Source organism: Stigmatopora nigra, chromosome 20 (genome assembly GCF_051989575.1).
Source record: "Stigmatopora nigra isolate UIUO_SnigA chromosome 20, RoL_Snig_1.1, whole genome shotgun sequence".
NCBI classification, from domain to species: Eukaryota; Metazoa; Chordata; class Actinopteri; order Syngnathiformes; family Syngnathidae; genus Stigmatopora; species Stigmatopora nigra.
The window spans coordinates 8994941-9012503 of NC_135527.1; the positions used below are offsets into that span (position 1 = coordinate 8994941).

At 47.4% G+C, this 17563-nt stretch overlaps 3 protein-coding genes across 3 annotated transcripts in view; 2 read left to right on the forward strand and 1 right to left on the reverse strand.

The window, feature by feature from the left end:
• The window catches only part of neurl4 (neuralized E3 ubiquitin protein ligase 4), a 9216-nt gene extending 3158 nt beyond the window's left edge, over window positions 1–6058 (forward strand). The window contains exons 8-29 of the mRNA XM_077742276.1: window positions 1–227; window positions 283–464; window positions 547–632; window positions 702–864; window positions 942–1149; window positions 1216–1292; window positions 1373–1451; window positions 1519–1688; window positions 1776–1904; window positions 2035–2180; window positions 2256–2474; window positions 2533–2631; window positions 2696–2848; window positions 2951–3118; window positions 3190–3348; window positions 3407–3586; window positions 3666–3759; window positions 3842–3949; window positions 4010–4154; window positions 4234–4346; window positions 4407–4566; window positions 4637–6058. The exon at window positions 1–227 is cut by the window's left edge and continues 41 nt beyond it. Coding sequence (XP_077598402.1) covers window positions 1–227; window positions 283–464; window positions 547–632; window positions 702–864; window positions 942–1149; window positions 1216–1292; window positions 1373–1451; window positions 1519–1688; window positions 1776–1904; window positions 2035–2180; window positions 2256–2474; window positions 2533–2631; window positions 2696–2848; window positions 2951–3118; window positions 3190–3348; window positions 3407–3586; window positions 3666–3759; window positions 3842–3949; window positions 4010–4154; window positions 4234–4346; window positions 4407–4566; window positions 4637–4844 — 3273 coding nt within the window. The 3' untranslated portion in view covers window positions 4845–6058. The remainder of the gene's footprint in view (window positions 228–282; window positions 465–546; window positions 633–701; window positions 865–941; window positions 1150–1215; window positions 1293–1372; window positions 1452–1518; window positions 1689–1775; window positions 1905–2034; window positions 2181–2255; window positions 2475–2532; window positions 2632–2695; window positions 2849–2950; window positions 3119–3189; window positions 3349–3406; window positions 3587–3665; window positions 3760–3841; window positions 3950–4009; window positions 4155–4233; window positions 4347–4406; window positions 4567–4636) is intronic.
• Window positions 6059–6650: 592 nt separating this feature from the next.
• Window positions 6651–12844, forward strand: arhgef15b (Rho guanine nucleotide exchange factor 15b). Its single transcript, XM_077742674.1, has 16 exons — window positions 6651–6886; window positions 7802–8235; window positions 8691–9545; window positions 9619–9667; window positions 9776–9828; window positions 9975–10180; window positions 10266–10426; window positions 10492–10644; window positions 10707–10836; window positions 10952–11026; window positions 11099–11191; window positions 11268–11428; window positions 11502–11666; window positions 11741–11811; window positions 11873–11977; window positions 12199–12844. The coding sequence occupies exons 2-16, from the start codon at window positions 7878–7880 to the stop codon at window positions 12357–12359; spliced, it is 2796 nt and encodes a 931-aa protein (XP_077598800.1). The 5' UTR covers window positions 6651–6886; window positions 7802–7877; the 3' UTR covers window positions 12360–12844.
• A 380-nt stretch (window positions 12845–13224) lies between these two features.
• zpax4 (zona pellucida protein AX 4) lies at window positions 13225–16792 on the reverse strand. The gene is made up of 17 exons (XM_077742598.1): window positions 16682–16792; window positions 16570–16613; window positions 16418–16507; window positions 16232–16359; window positions 16034–16174; window positions 15906–15974; window positions 15611–15781; window positions 15447–15543; window positions 15190–15377; window positions 14785–15129; window positions 14607–14724; window positions 14333–14538; window positions 14149–14266; window positions 13894–14066; window positions 13755–13834; window positions 13372–13655; window positions 13225–13307 (listed from the first exon to the last, which is right to left on the reverse strand). Exons 1-17 carry the CDS (start codon window positions 16702–16704, stop codon window positions 13276–13278), a joined length of 2307 nt encoding a protein of 768 aa, XP_077598724.1. The 5' UTR covers window positions 16705–16792; the 3' UTR covers window positions 13225–13275.
• Window positions 16793–17563: the final 771 nt, after the last annotated feature.

The following is a 17563-nucleotide window of genomic DNA, read 5'->3' on the forward strand; positions in this document are numbered from 1 at the left end:
GTCGACCTGTACGGTATGGCCGTCAAGGTCACCATTGTACACAACCACAACCACAGTGAGCGCCTTCGCCGGAACAACGCCATCATGAGGGCCATGTCACCCGATGTCGGGAGGCCACGGCCTGCTCTGACTCCGGATGCCGATTCCCCGGATCGGCTACTCTTCCACGCCAATTGCGGCCAGAAAGCAGCCGTTATCGGCCATGGCAGGACAGCACTAAGACCGCAGTAAGATCCCTGTGCATTGGTGTTCTTGGCCATGTCTTATTCCGTTCTTCCCCAGTGCCACGGATGACTTCAACCACGGCGTGGTCCTCAGCGGCAGACCGCTACGTTCTAACGAAGTCTTCCAGGTTCGTATTGACAAGATGGTGGACAAGTGGGCGGGCTCTATTGAAATCGGCGTCACCACACACAATCCAGCCTACTTGCAACTTCCCTCCACCATGACCAACTTGCGCTCAGGTACTGGAACACAAACTTGAGCCGTATTAAAAGTGTTCGCATTGGTTTTTAGATTTAATTTTATTTATTTTTTCTTCTGCAGGGACCTGGATGATGACGGGAAATGGTGTGATGCACAACGGAACAACGATTCTGGATGAGTATGGACACAACTTGGACCGCCTCAAAGTGTGTAAAAACATCTTCCATATTTTGGTGGCTTCTCTTCTAATGGGCCTATCTCATTGGCTGACCTAGGCAGGTGACACCGTTGGGGTGGTTCGCAAAGAAGACGGCAGCCTCCACTTCTTTGTCAACGGTGTCGCTCAGGGCCCCGCAGCTTGGAACGTGCCCCCCAATGTCTACGCCGTGGTGGACCTTTACGGCCAGGCGGCTCAGGCCACCATCATGGATGACATGGGTGAGTTTGGGACTGATGTGGCACTGTCAGAGAGAACAACCCAGTAAAGTCCTTTGTGCTCCCCTGCCGCTCTGTAGACCTCCCCCCACTCCCAGAGGACAGCTCTGAGGGACCCACAGCGTTGTCCCCAGGGAGCCCCAGCTCGGTATCAGGGGCCGGTGCTACCAGTGACTTGCGTTTCCACCACTTGCACGGCACGAACGCCGCCATCATCAACGGAGGGCGCACCGCTCTGCGCCAGAACTGCCGATGCGAGTTCAATGACGCCATTGTTATTTCCAATAGGTGAGTCTGACCTGAAGTGGGGACAGTTTGAAAGTGGATAGAGATGCATATCCCCCCTCTCTGTAGGTCTCTTCGAGATGGAGAGCTCTTTGAAATTGTCATTGAGATGATGGTGGACCGCTGGTCGGGTTCTATCGAAGCAGGTCGGTAGTATACATCGGTGGGGAAGGGGACAGGGTGGTAGAAATTCTCAAGGGTTAAAATAATATCTTTCTGTCTATAGGAGTTACCGCCATTAGGCCAGAGGAGCTTGAGTTTCCCAACACTATGACAGACATTGACTATGACACGTGGATGCTCAGGTAAACCGGTATAGGTTTGAAAGTATTAGTCCCATATGGACCAATCCCCGTGTATCTTTGTGTACAGTGGTACGGCGATCATGCAGGACGGAAACACTATGCGAAACAACTACGGTTGCGACCTAGACTCGCTGACAACGGCTTCGCGCATCGGAATGATGCGCTCGGCTGTCGGTGACCTGCATTATTACATCAACGGGGTGGACCAGGGTGTGGCCTGTTCTGGTCTGCCACCTGGTTAGTAATGGAGGACATTTGTCTAGCTTGAGTTTGTAGCCCTCTGGCAACCTTGAGCCAACTTGCCTACGTATCATTTTCCTCCAGATATATTCGCAGTGATCGATCTGTATGGCCAGTGTGTTCGGGTGACCATCACTAGCTCCTCTGGCCCACTGGACAATAGTCTTTGCACCAGTAATGTCACAGAGAAGAGCTTCCCAATCCACTCTCCAGGTGGGAAAGAGCATACTTTTTGTATCTTGGGGCACTTATTTGCATAGAAAAAGCTTGTGTAATCAGAACATTTACCTAGTACCTAGAGGCATTGGTAAGTGGAAGTATGACTGTATCTCTGTTTGCATAGGAGCAGGAGTTGCCCACCGACTCCATGGAAAACACGGTAAAAACGTTGTACTGCTTGGCGAGGGGTGCCAAGCCGTCCGAGAGGAGGGTTATAGTCACGGCATCGTTTTCAGCGCCAAGGAACTCAAAGTGGATGAGCTATTTGAGGTACAAAAGCCTCAATCTGTGACTCAGCCCTGTTGTGATGGGTGCTTGATGGGAACCGGTCTCCCCCTCTCATAGGTTCGGATAGACGGGGCGGCCGATCACTGGTGTGGTTCCTTGCACATAGGCCTGACCACCCTGTCGCCTCCCGAGCTGCCGTCTTGCCCTCTCTCCGGTTTCTCGCCCTCCCTCCCGCAGCTACGCACCAAAGTCACCTGGCTCCTCTGCGGTTCCGAGGTCCGGCGTAACGGAGTCCTGCAACGACAGAACTATGGCTGTTCGTTGGATCGCCTGACGGTAAAACCCTGACTCGCCTTTACCGGCTTCCGTATTTAGCCGGCGTTCTTTTTGTTAGGTTGGTAACCGGGTGGGTGTGAAGAGGTGCAGCGATGACACCATGCACATCTTCCTCGACGGCGAAGACATGGGACCGGCGGCCACTGCGGTAGCTCAGGTATACTTTCTACGCAAACCCTACAATAAGAGCATGCCAATGAACACATGTTCTGTTTTGACAGAACGTGTACGCCGTCTTGGACCTGTACGGGCAGATTACGGCCGTGTCCATCATCAGTTCCTCTCTGACTGATGACGGGGAGGTGGTCAAGGTGCCCTCCATCTCCTCAGGAAGCTGTAGTGAAGGCGAGGAAGATAGCACGCCTCTCAGAGAGGTAGGCTTCCCGACTTGGGAATGGTTTTAAGGCATTTTGGGGCACCCCTTGGGTAAAACCTTAAGGTGATTGGATTCAACAGGCTAGTGTTGTTCCTTCCAGACTTCGGCCGAGCCATGTCCACTGGTTCCCACTGCCATGTCCTTTCTGGAAAACCACGGCAAGAACATCCAGTTGTCCAACCAGAAGTTGACAGCGGCCAGAGTGTCCAGCTACAACCAGGGCCTTCTAGTCACTGCTCAGCCTCTGAGTCGGCAGCAGCTCTTCCAGGTTCGGTCCCCCCCTAAGACCATTTCTATCATTCCTTCGGATGACTTGATTTTCCTCCTTTTGCCGTCTAGTTTCAGATTGACCGCCTCAATCCATCGTGGACATCGTCACTGTCGCTAGGGGTGATCGGACACTCTCCGGACCGACTCAACTTTCCTTCCACGGCATGCTGCCTGAAACGGTCCGCCTGGCTTCTGCAGAGGGACTCCATCTTCCATAACTCGTTGAAAGTAAGCAGCTGAACCAATTCTATGGAAACGGGTTGTCCTGACCCTTGCCTCCTTTTAGATATGCCAAAACTACGGTCCCAATTTGGACACGTGTCCGGAGGGTACGGTGTTGGGTCTGCTGGTGGACACCAACAGTTGTCTCCACCTCTATGTCAATGGTATGGACCAGGGAGTAGCGGCCCAGGACATCCCCTCACCCTGCTACCCTTTCATTGACTTGTATGGCCAATGTGAACAGGTACACGTCATGTAGCAACACATCCACCTTCAAAATTAACCGTTATTGTACACAATGAGACTCAGTGTCTTTCTTGAAGGTTACAATCGTAACTAATAACCTCCAAGCTGTGGGCGGGGAAGGTGGCGATGCCCGATGTCATGGTGACATGGAGAAGGCGGACATGGTTGACGGTAAAGGAGTACAAGTATTCAGGATGGCTCATACAAATGTTCCCCTTTTGAGTCCAGCTCTGTCTTTATGATTGTCTGACAGGCATTAAAGAGAGCGTGTGCTGGACCCCTCCTTCCGACGTCAACCCCAACAAGTGTTGCGAGTACCAGGCCTTGTGCTCCCGTTTCAAGGACCTGCTCACCCTGCCAGGTAACTCCGTGTCTTTGCCTGGCCAGGTTGGAAGATCTCAGCCTTATTCTCTGCCCACAGACGGGTATTTCAGTGAAGACGCCAAGTACAACCTGTGCTACTGCGAGTCTTGCCACAAGCTGCGTGGTGATGAGGCTTATTACAAGAGAGGGGAGCCGCCCCGGGACTACGCCCTACCTTTCGGATGGTGCTGCTTCGCCCTCAGGTGAGGGAATAAGTTCCACCTTTTGGTGGGAAGGTGGTAAGGACTAGAAGAACCTATTTCTAACCTGACATCTTGCCAGGATCAAGCCCCATTGCGAGGTTTCTAATGCACTAAAGAAATGGCACATGGCCTACCACGGTACCAGCGTGGGGACCCTACGCCGGACTCTGGACCACAGCCATCTCCTCCCAGGTGCAGAGTCCCCACCCACTCGGTGGTCGATATTCCCTCGCGAATAAACTCTGGCCACAGGGACGTCATCCATCTTCTCCGTGGCTCCAGCCAAGACGGAGGGTCCCGAGAGCTACGGCGATCCGGAGGAGAACAGCGTCCCCGGTAGAGAGGTACCCCGTGTCAGGCTCTCACCGACCATGCGCTACTCTGGTTTGGAAATATTTGCTCCCAAAGTGCAGTAAGTTTCTTTTCACTTGGTTTCAGCTGGGTTAAAACGGATTAAAAACGAGAAAGTGTCTGCTTTGCAGATTTCGGGACCCCCGCTCCCACCGTTGCCACCAAGCCCAAGTGGGCTTCCAGGTGTGCGTCCGGCCGGGGTCCTACAAAGTGGGGCCGCAACAGGCGCCGGGCCACAGCGAGCCCCTGGATCCCCGCTTTAGCAACTCTGAGATGGAGTGGATCACTAAAGAGCAGGGCGGGACACTCCTCTACGGCCTGCTGGTGCGGGTCGAGTGAGTGGATCCTCCATAGTTCTGGTAAACTCGGTACCAAATCCAAGCCCTGCCTTTTGTTGAGCAACGCACTCCTTCAGGATCCGGTCCACCCCCAACGATTGTTGACATTTTGGCGGTTTCAAAGAAGAACAGACACTGCCTGCACTTTATGTTTTACCATTTACAAAACCAATAATCGGTTGAAATAGCAACACCAGACTAGAGTTTTGATTCCTCTCACCCCACCACCTGCACTTTTATTTCAGGTTCGTCCCCCTTTCAGGACCCTCCAACCTGCCAAGCCTGACATCGCTGGGATTGAAATTGTGATGGAATTGTTTTCACGTGCAAAAAAAAAACAGAGAACTTGAATTTTAACTACAGACTTGTACAGCAGGATTGTTTACACGGTATGCTACGGTCCTACTTCTAATTACGAACCTTCCCCGCCAGCGTTCGTTACTTTCAACGGTTGGTTTACAACGAACGGAGACAGAGATCAAAACCAGGTGACATCCAAAGCTTGTCAATTGTCCAATGTGGTGCTACCTTGACTTTTAAGTCTATGCTACATCATACACTAGGACTTCAAAACAAGTTTCTCTCTTAAGATGAATAGGAATATTCTCTTCGGAAACTTTTTTGTATCTTTTAGAGGATTGTACAGTATTAACAGCAAGAAACTTGAATGTAAAGAATATTTTCCCCCTCTTGTTTTACATCACTTTACAGTGTAGGGTTCACGTTGTAGTCCAGGACAAAGAAAATCGGCTTTTAGGGTGCTTGTAAGTCAAGGTAGCACTAGTTCACGATCCAGGATCAGGTTTCATGCTATTTACATGTGAGTATCAATCTAGATTCTATGTGAAAGGTCAGATTTAGAGTCTGGAAATGAAGTACTTCAACCATGTTTACTCTTTTGTTCGTTTTTCTTTTCTGAAATCCACAAGTGTTCATGTTTTTTTCCCTTTACATTTGAGTTGGTAGCTGACTCACTCCATTTCTCTAGTCATCAACTGTAAATGGATTCAAGGTCAATAACCTTCTACGAGCAGCTGATCTGAAAAGAGGGTTGTTGAACGTACGGAAAAAAAACTTCCAATCAAAAAATGTGAAAAGAAATATTTTATGGGTCATTTAAGGCCCACTGCTGCTTTGTATTTTTTTCCTGTATGTTGCGTTGTATATATATATTCTTCCTGATTTATATAAATATATTAAAGAAGAAAAAAATGATCGGATACAAATTATTTCTCATTTTGATATTTTTTTACAAAAAAGTTGAAGGAAAAATAATGCTTATTCTGCTATTAACTGTTGCATTTTCCTTCTAGATTGGATTTCTGACAAAGATATTAAAAAACATCACAGGAGTTGGAGATGTCAATCAAAAAGTCAGCTAACATAAAGGTAGGCAAAACACATTATTTTTTTGTAAGAATAAAAATAATAAGATGTGTCAGGCTAAATTTTTGTGTGTATAATGTTGAAAATGGAATGTAAGATTTCTTGAGAACTACATGCATATAAACACTGACTCTGAGCCAAAACCTGAATAAGTACTACTTCAACAGGGATGGAGGTCAACACCCTAGTCCAATTGGGGGAGGGGCTATTCTGAATATTCCATGACCCTTTCAATAAAGACCAATCATAATAAAGAAAGAATGAAGGAGGGTAACAGGCATCCAATCCATTTGTATTGCAACAAATAGATATTTTGTTTTGAAACCCGTGACGGAAGTGTCGTTGTAGTCAGTCAAGCTTGAATCCATGTCCCTCTGTGAAGGGGGCGGGGTTTTGTGGCTTTTGAGACCGCCCCCCTCACTCGCTCTGCCGGTAACAAAGAGGAGAAAGAACGCCAATCACTCGGGCTGGCTGCCTGTCACTTCATGTAATCTTGGGGATTTTTTTGAATACTTTTACTCTTCATTTCTATAGATTTCATATCTTATCTTGGACCTTTACCACAAAATGCTGACATGACAGGATGATGTTTTTGGAACGCCTACACTTCATCCCAATGACAGACGAGTAATGTTGTCTTGCGTCCAAAGTGTCCTGGTGAGTTTATTGTGTTTAATTTCATATTATTTCCCGAATGACAACTTTACTGGGCCTTTTAGATGTCAATTCATTGAAAGATGGGAATGTCTTGATGCTATTGGGGTATTCTATTTGCTAGATTGCCAAACAAAAGTGATAAATAAACAATCAAGTATCCATTTAAAAATTCACACCAGGACAGTAAGCACCATCTCATTAGCATATGAATAGGGGGGTACCCTCCAACCTAGTTTACACCAATGGGAGGGCTAACATAGAACCTGGACAAAGTCTCCATATACTAGCTCTAAAAAGCACCCCTACTATTTTATGCATAGACACATTAATTTCCACAACAGATGGTACTTGCACCCTTGTATATATTTGATCGTTGTCTTAATGGAAACCCTTTTAGGTACTTAAGTACTATTTCTACAATATGGTCTTGTGTCCCCACATGTATTTACTCTACCAGACAAACACTTGCAGGATTTAATAAGTGTCCCATGTGTAGTATCTAAGCGATAGTATCCACTGAACTGGAGGATGCAAGTATTGAACAAAGTTAGAGCCAATATGCTAGTACTTTTACTATTACTTCAAGTGCAGGAAGTCCTATTCTATATCATCGGGGAAGTGATACGGGTTAAAGTCAGGTGGTAAGAACAGGGACCCGATCAGGGCTCTGTTTTGAAACCATAGGCAAAATAGTCCATTTGATGCTTGACTATTGTTCTGTCCCCCCCTAAAGCATTCCTAAATGGCACCCGAAAAATTCCCCCTTGCTTCTAAAACAAGTTGACTAACTCGGTGGCACGCGCGTCGCAATCCAAACTGGTCTGACGAGCTGGGTTAGGTTCTCGCAAACTAGTGTTATGCTGGTAAAGTCAAAGTTAAACCAAAACTTTATCATGACCACCCTGTCCTCAACAGGTGCACATGTGGTGTTCATGTGGACATTTCCCATTACCCGGGCTGGTCCTCTGAGAGAAAACGCCTTGTGGCGAGTATGTCTGGCCAGGAATCGCCTACACCGGGAGCTACCGAGCTTAAACCTAGGCCGGAGATCCCGCCCAAACCCACGGCGCGAACGTCGTCCCTCCCTCCGGAGGACGACAAGCCCGAGAGCACCTCGGGGGTCAAGGTCAAACTGATGGTGAACAACTTCAGTAGGGAGAAGGTTTCCCCTCGCGGAGTCAAGCAGAGGCAGTTGAGGAAGCATCCAGAGGTCAAACCCAAGCCCAACATTGGCTGCAGTCAACCTCTGCCACCTCCACTGCCCATGAAGAGGACCCGCCTCCAACAGGGCAAGAGTGCCGGACTACCAGAGGACGGCAACGGCGTCTGCGCCGAAGGAGGTCGATCAGGTATTTTGTCTTGTGTGCTAATGATTATAATTAGCGCTTGAAGAAAAATCTTAGTGTAGCACATTTCTGCGGGTGTGGCAGATGTGTTCCAGGAATCGGGAACAGGTTCTGTTAGTCGCACAAGTCATTTTCACACTAGCCGTATGTCTTTGGCTCACCTTGATACTTGAATTGGCTTCAAGTCCCTTGGTTTTTACAAGGAACCTAGCCGTTTAGTCTAGTTGTTATTTTGCGCCTTGTGTTTTCAGTGTAAACAATTTTCTGTTCCTGTATTATCAGACAATATCACTTCCCCGTTTTAATTGTATTCCCCCGACATTGAAGTAGCCGGGAAACTCATGTACGGTGTTATGGCTTATGTCCCAAAGTGCATACTGTCCAGAATTTTCTTCCATAGGAGTTCAGCTATTACAGTGAACTCTAAGAATAAGTAGTTTCCGTCTCGCATACTGCAGAACCAGACGGGAAAGAGGTGGAGCCCAATTCCGTTGCTTGGAAAGCCAAAGACCAGGATGTTCCGGATGAGGCCGTGACCTCCTGCCGTGACCCGTGTTGCGCTTGCGCTTGCCACTTCCAACGACCCGGCATGAAGCTGGTATGGGTACCAGTGGGAGTAGAGGACGTCAGTGGAGAAGATGCAGGGATCTTAGAGGAAGAAGCATCCGAATTGACCACATTAGAAGATGGAGAGAAGGAAGAGGGGCGTGTGGAGGTCCAAAAACAGGCAGATGAGGGGAGTGTGAAGGCTAAAGATGAGGAGGTTGCCCAGTACTCCACTAGTACAAGAGAGGAAACCAAGCTAGTAAAGACTAAATTCCACAGCTCCTTAGATATCGTACCTGACGATGGTCCCAGAAGACTCTCGGATCCGGGACCTCGCGCTATAGTATCTCAGGCTCAGGGATCCCCAGTTCTCTTGGCAAAGAATATTACTAAATCTCTGGCGGTGTACCACAACACTTCCCACGAAGATATCTACGAGTCTATCATCCCCACGGTGGATCCCAGTCACGCTAAGAAAATCCCTCAGGAGGTGGAACCCTCGCAGACCAAGGTGCCCACAGCGGCTCGTAGGTCCAAGCCTCCAGAGGTCCCCAGGAATAAAAGCCAGGAGATGGGTAACCAAGACGTTCCACCCGCCATCCCGCCACGCGCACCCTTCCCACCTCAGGCTTCCGCGGAAGATCGAGCCTCGTTGCAGGGCAGTCCTCGACTCCCGTCTAGTCCTCAGTTGCCTCCCAGACCCCCACCGCTAATGCCAAAGACCGATCCGAGCAGAGACGCCAATCCAATTCCTGCACAGATCAACGGTTGGTGAAACAAGAGCACTTTTACTTGAGTGGATAGTGGAAAAGATGATTTGATATGCGCTCCATCTTTCAGAGGCTGTGACAACTGAAAACGATGGCGATGAGGATTTGGTGGAAGAACTGTAAGTTAGCGCCACCACCATATTCAGAACATATTGGTATCTAGTAGAAAAGGATTGAATTCTACTGGTTGTAGTCTCTTGTCCTGAAATATTGCGCACTTGCTTCAGGTATCAGACCAACACCGGATTTTCTAACAGCTGGAAGTCCCGGCTACAAAATGGTGAGCCCAAAACCTTTTTAGTAGCTTCGTCTTCTTCCAGGAAAAGAATAGAAATAACCAATTGACTCAGGTTTACCTCAAGATACTTTCATCATAACAACTATTACATGGAGACAATGGACTTTGTCATTTGTCCCCGTTACCAGAACCCCTGTACCAGACCTATCGGGACACTGTCATCACCAAAGAGATCCGACGACAGACGGTTTCCCGCAACATCAGCAAAACCAACACCGACTACGTTCAAGAGTTGCCAAGCCGGAACGAATCCACCTTGTGGCAGAATCTCCCCAGCGTACGGGAGAGTGGCGTTCTGGACAAACTCACCCCCGAACAGTGTAAATATCAAGAGGTGAGGGAAAACCCGTTCTCAGCACTCAGTTCTTTTTGGTCCACCTTGGAAATAAGAGACTCACCATGTCCCCCCTTCTGCACAGAGTATGTTTGAAGTCCTGACCTCAGAAACCTCCTACCTTCGCTCGCTACACGTTCTCACGGAACACTTTCTGGAAAGTCGGGAGCTGGAAGGAACCCTTCTCCTCATGGAGAAGACTCCCCTCTTCTCTAACATTCTTCGAGTCCGTGAGGTTAGCGAGAGGTAAGAAGGGAAACCCTCAGGAAAACTTTCAGGCTGAGCTAACCCCATCCACGGTTTGTTCCCAGGTTCTTAAAGGACCTCGAGGACCGAGTCTTTGAGACCATCGTGTTCTCGGACATCTGCGACATCATCCACTACCACTCCCAACACAACTTCCCGGCCTACATCGACTACGTCCGCAACCAGATCTACCAGGAAAAGACCTACACCAAGCTCATGTACGAAAAACCATTGTTTTTTTTCCTAAGCGCAACACACTTAAGACCTACCTGTACTCTAGGAAGAACAACACCCAGTTTGCCACTGTCATCAATCGCCTGCAGGAATCCCCTCAGTGCCATCGGCTGCCGTTCATGTCCTTCCTGCTGTTGCCGTTCCAGCGGATAACGCGCATTAAAATGCTCATTGAGGTAAATAACAGAAGTAGTACTGCTAACTACAGGTTAGCGACATTTGCACCTCAGTTCCACCTCAGATTTAGGCCCGTTGTTGTTGTTGAATTTTGCAAAATGATGCTTGTTGCAGAACATCCTAAAGAGAACAAAAGAAGGCACCGCAGAAGAAGCCATAGCATCCAAGGCTTTGGCTTGTGTGTCCAAGGTAACAATGTTTTTCTTCTCAATTCTGACCATCATAAACATCATCTGGTAAACATAATCTACTCTCGTGTAGATCATTGACGAGTGTAACACCGAGGTGGGCAAGATGAGACAGATGGAGGAGTTGATCCTTCTCTCCAAAATGTTCGAATTTGACAAGCTCAAGGTAGTCACCACTAACTAGCACACAATCCCTCCCCAAGACCTTTCCCAAACCAGATTCCGTCTTCTTGCCTTTGCAGGCCATCCCAGTCATTTCCCAAACCAGATTCCTAGAGAAGAAGGGCGAGTTACAGGAAATGTCCCGAGGAGGAACCGTCTTCCTAATGAAAGTCAAGTTCAACGCTATCAATGTTTTTCTCTTCAACGACCTGTTGGTCATTACTTCCACGGCTAAGAAAGGGTAAGACACTTGCGCCTGGTTAATTCACCCAACCGCTAACTTTTGGCTGCTTCACCCGCCTTTAATCCAACAGGTCGGAGCGCTACGTGGTGCTGGACTACGCCCACAGGTCCCTGGTACAGGTTCAACCCCTGGAGGAGGAGAGGAACTGTGGACCATACGAGAACTGCTTCACTCTCATTCTTCTGGAGAACCACAACGGGCGTATGATGGAGCGCCTCATCAAAGCACCCTCCCAGTCAGTCTTAACAAAGACAAATAAACTACAAATCCTGTCCCATTTCTTGACAATCCCCCTGTCTTTTCGGACAGACCTGACATGCACAGGTGGATGGCGGCCTTCCCTAGCAAAGAAGAAGACGAGGTGGTCTACGATGCTTGGGGTGAGTCCTTCAAGGTGCGTTCTGTTTACGTGTTGCCTTCATTGAGGCTTTGGGGTTGCAGATTGTCCTCAGGTGCAGTGCGTGGAGCAGTACGTGGCTCAGCAGGCCGACGAGCTCAACCTTGAACCCACCGAGATAGTCAACGTCATTCGCAAAACCAACGAAGGTGAGGACTGGTCCATCGGGGAAAGGGAGAGGATCTTTGGATCCTTGTTCGTTGTTGGTTAACGAAACTTCCCTTCCTTGCAATCTTGCTTCTTTTATGATCCTTGTTAATGCTGCAAATGGATACCCCCTGCACCTTAGCCGTTTATTGATTTGTCTTTCCCGCACGTGCAATATACGAGAAACCGCCTCCCCCCTTCTTCCTAATGATTCCCCCTGCAGGTTGGTACGAGGGCATCCGCCTGTCTGACGGTCAGAAGGGCTGGTTCCCGGTCAGCAACATCATCGAAATCACCAACGAGCATTTGAGGAGGCGCAACCTGAAGGAACGCTACAGAGTTATCCAAGCCGCCTGCCAGGTTACCAATGCCAAGAAACTTTAAGATGTCACTTTTAAAGTGGGAATGGAATGGACATGTCAACCAGTACAATGTTGTACAGCAATTATTTTTTCATGTGTGTGCTGTCATTGTAAAATGTTTCAAACAATAACAAAAGAAAAACTTCAAGCAAAACATTGTTTAGGGTTTGTGGTGTCCTTAGCATCAGGGATGTCAATCTCTTTCACAGATGGAAACAAAAACAGGTACACAACAGGTATTCCTCATAATCATCCATGTTTCATGACCTGACCCCCTCTTCCTCAGCCAAGACAAAGTCTCCATGGACAACTTTGGTTAACTCCACTCTGAATATTTCAGAGTTCCTCAATCCTAATCATGTCTTTAAAAGTCAAATAATCAAGTTTGGAAAGACAAGTGAATATTTAGACATGCAATGTGTCCTCAGGTCTGTACACTGGCCCCCATATGTTTCAATGGTAGGGGTCAATGTCTTTCCAGTGGTTAGTAAACTTTGGGTATTGTGAGATGTGGTCACTCATAAAAAAATGCACTGGTTCTTTAATTTAGGCCATTTGTTGTGTCCCCATATTGCAACTTTTTTTGAAACTCAACAGGTTTTTAGGTACAAGAAAGTTAAAACAGCACTCCCTCTTGTGGCTGGAAATTAACCTCCATGATAATGTGGAAAAATTCTCAACTCCTGAAGCAAAACAAATAGTTCAAAGATGGAATTGGTAAAAAAATGTGTTGTGCACACCAAAAATTTAAAGACCTACGGTAAGATCTAAGGTAAGAATTTCTATTATTTGTATATGTCCCTACTGAAACATTTTGTCAACCATAATTATATTATGGAAATGTGCCCTTTTATATTTGCAGGAAAATGTTATTAACGAGACAAAAGTTTTGAGTTTTACACCACTTTTATTGAATACATGGTTAAAATTTCAAGACTTCAAATCCTGATAGGATTCCATTCTTTAACTCCTGTGGGAGAAGGAAACAAACTTTATTCTAAGCAATTCACTCAAAACAATTTAACTGTCTCAACCTTTTCTGCCATGTTTAGACACCCGGACATAACGAACACCAGATTTAGACCCCAACCGCTTCTGAGGTCTAGCAGCACTGTTCCTTCGGGCTTGGGAAGAAGTATACCCTCCCGTTTGGGGTGTTTTGGTAGTTGTGACCAGATCAGGCAAAGCAGTGGTGCTAACTCTTGCTGCTATTTGCTTGCTGGAGATTTTACCCAAGCCAGGGTTGTCGGAATCAAACCTGTACATGGAGAAGAGCCTGTGGAGGCTCTCTAGTGGGTACAAGCACTGTACCACCAACCTGCAAAATTGACAATTTTAAGGTATTCTCTACAGTCATGGTAAGAAGTTTTCATATTTTGTTGTTGTAACACACTTATAGTAATTTGAGACTGTGTACCTTTTGTACGTATCCACTGAGTCAGTCTGGTTCTTGCTATAGAATATCTCATTCTGATAGATTACATTGCCCTCACTTAGCTAAAGGAGACAAGGAAAGGTAAGTAGCAACACAAGTTGTAAATTAGTCATAGGAATACCTTAATTTTTGAGCCACAGCTAATGAGCGACAAGGAGAAGAGTGCCCTGCTGTCGTCGGCCTCTAGGGGCCCACAACTTGTGTCCAGTAGGTGACTTGTAGCCGGGGTTGCGTTACGTGGCATGAGTAGAGACAAGTTGGCCACCACAGTCATCCTCCCATCGGTAGAGCACACTGAAGAGACAGCTACTTCAATACTTTGTGGACACAACTTCTCTGCCAAGTTCTTCCATTTTGTAACAGCAGCCAGACTTACCAATAAGTTCTGTGGTTGGGAAAGGACAAGTCTTGGTGACAGTTTTCAGAACAGTTGACGTCTGTTGCTCCTTGATTAAGATCTCAAAAGTACCCAAGAACTGCTCCAGGGTAATGTCCTACAACCAGAGAAAAGTCTCAGCTGCAGTACTTAAAAAAGGTGGGATTGATTCAAATCAGAGTACCTCATAGTGGAAGCCTTGAGAGTAGACTGGGACATCCAGCTCTAGTTTCTGGCTACTATTGGTCATCTGGTAACCCCACCGCGCCGCCAGCTCTGGAGTCAGCACTTCTGAACCCACAGCTAGGGACCACAAGAAGCCAAAAGCCCAGTTCTTTGCCGTAAAGTGGATGCCAGACTCCGAGCAGACTGCATCCAAGACTGGAGGAGCTAAAAATCAGAAGTAGTCTTTTTAATTAAACCAGAACTTTCACCACCATCCAAATTATTTGACTTACATGGACCAGCCTCTGCCGTGACTCTCACAGTATGGTAGAAGAGATCATTTTCAGGTAGAACACTTAGCGTGAAGGTAATGTCCAAGCTGTACTGCATAGTTTTGGATGCTCTGGAGTACTATGGAAGATCACTGAATGAGTGAGGAACTTCAGGGTGACTGAAAATTATTTAGTCTACCTGCTGCATTACAGCTGGGTGGTCAAAAGACACTCTCAGCCTGTAGCCGTGGTCTCTACCGGGTTGTATCACATCGGAAACCGAACAAGAGTTGGTGAAGGCCACCTCTTGTCCGTTAAGCCGAAGCGAAACCAAACGAACGTCTTCGGGAACATCGCCCAGTTCCACCTGGAAGATGCGCTCCTCGATAAAACTTTCATTTTGGGTGACAAGAAGGTGCGGTAACAGGGGTGTGGTCAGCGTCCGGCGAAGGCGGAGTCTAGTCTCTGCCTCATCTTCCTCAAATAATTGCTCCAGGTAGAGATTGAAAGTGTAGAACTCGTAGAGACTGCCATTTGCAACGCTCTACAGAACAAGAAGACCTTTTAAGAGATGGACTTCAACACATTAGCTTTGATTACAGACCTTTCTGAGTCCACCATTTACATCCAAGGGGATTGTAATCAACAGTGTATCATTTGACACTGCCAAGTCTTCACCCTCATAAAGGCCACCGTCAAAACCGACACGGATCTGGGCCATGTCTGGACCGGGATAGGGAGCCACGGGAGTCTGGAAAACCATTTGGCCACTGTCCTCGTAACTGCCTTGATCTGGTTCAAGGATTTAAGGGTGATTAGATGGAAGTAGGACCACGTTGGGGGTTGAGAAGTGAAACTAACCCATGGAACAGGCAGCCACCAAGTCTACCATGACCACCAACCAGCGTTGTCTAGAGAACAAAGTAGCGTGGACTACTTCTACAAGGATATTGTCCACCTGCAGAGGGTTAGAATTTTCCTTCAGAATTTCCACAAACTTTCCAACAAACTTTTGAAACCCTTACCGTGGCGATAAATGACTCCGGTTTTCCGTTGGGGGAACGGAACAACAACCTCTCACCGGTCACGTCGACCATGTACCCTTGCTCACGGGCATCAGAGAGACTCATGGACATCATCTGTTCCTCATTCCTCTGGAACATCACTTGCCAATCAAAAATAGAGGAACCATATGCCTGTCAGTCACAAGATGACAAAATGGTCAAGACAAACTGTCCTCTGGAGAGTGGACACCCCAATCCAGGTGTTGTGATCCTTTGAGACCAAACTAGTCTGGTTGAGGTCATTCTTGCTACTTACAGGGTTGTTAACATTCCAATTTTTATTCTCCTTCCCGGCTGTACAGAGAGCTTCACTCTTCAGAGACACCTGTAGACAAAAGCATCCTGTATCTGGGACTAACCTAGAACTTGACCTACAAGCCTTACCTCCATGTAGTTAACCTCACAGGAGACTTCTCGTTGGGACCACTCCAGGGATGGGGAGCAAGTCTTGTTCAGTACGTAGACCACTTCATCGTGGTCTTGCTTCACTACCATGTTGAATCGGAATGCAAAGACTTGACTTTCCTAAAAACAAGGAGACCAATCAGTAGTTTTTCCACATTTAGCTTACCCTTTTAATACCTTCTTCTCCGTGTGGCAGCTGAAGTAAGACGCACGCAGCTCTAGGCGACCAGTCAGAGGATAGCTGACGACCGTGTAGCCGCACTTGGCCGCGTATGGCTCGGCAATGGCGTAGGTACCCGTCTCGTCTGTCAAGATTGGGGACAGACTTTGGACTCCATCTGTAATCGATACAATCGGACTTACCGACGGCCTCAAAGCGAGTATCGTCTCCGGCGAATGAAAGATCTACGGCTATCACGAAGGACCGTTCGTGACACTCCATGTCTAGAACACCTGTGGGAAGATTGGGAAATGTCTCAAAATGGTTTCCCAGTCTTGGAAAAGACAAATCGTACCATCAGGAATGGGTTCAGCCAACACAGACGCCAGCAGCAACACCCTACAAGACAAAAGACAAGAAAGTATTTTTTGGGTGTCCTGTCTCCCTCACAATTTCGGCAGTCTTACCACGAATAGAGGACCCAAGCCATTGCTACCTTTCACCCCAAAAGGAAACCGGCTTTTGTTGAATCTGACCGGCCAATCGGAGGCTTCTTGAGGCAAAATCTGAGGGTGATGGTCATTAGCAATCAAGAGCAATCTGTCAGCCAATTAGAGGTCTTCCCTCTTTGTCCAATTTCTACCAAATCATGGAAGACAATTCAGAAAAGTGCATAAAATGTCCTAAAATCTGCAAAAGATACCAAAAAAAACATAGAATTCACTGGATGCTTGAGTTCAGATTCGATTTTGTTGCACTATTCCGCTTCACCACTAGATAGAGCTAGTCACTTCAACAGTGTCTCTCCATCTGGGGGTCAAAACTTTGTAGAATTTCGGTATTTACTTTTAGATAAATACATTTAAATCAAAACATCTAATGTATTTGAACCATCTTGGTTTAGATTGCGTATAACCCCTAACTGGTTGACGTTTTACAGCCATTGCTACACTGGGAACCATTTAAAAAAAGACTTTGGATGTCACACAAGACCAAGGACTCCCAACTGAGTCCCATTGTCGTCAGGGCCCTTCCTGTTCCTGCAATGGAGACGTTCAATTAACCCTGACAAGGTCCAAGGCACGTTTCACCACAGGACCCCCAGCCGGTGTCCGGCCCGGAAAAGTCACGTCTCCAGCGGATTGATCCGCCGCTACGCGACGTCCAAGCGGTTCAGATCATTAACCGGCTGGGGCGGACTTTGTTGTGCTTGCGAGCCATGCCTTGACATTTGCATAAGTGACCCCCCACTGAGTGTGGCGCGCTGACTAAAACTCTTGCTTAACATTTGAGTCAGTGTGTGTCATTAGCAAAGACTGTCACGTTGTACTCGGATACTTTATGGCTAA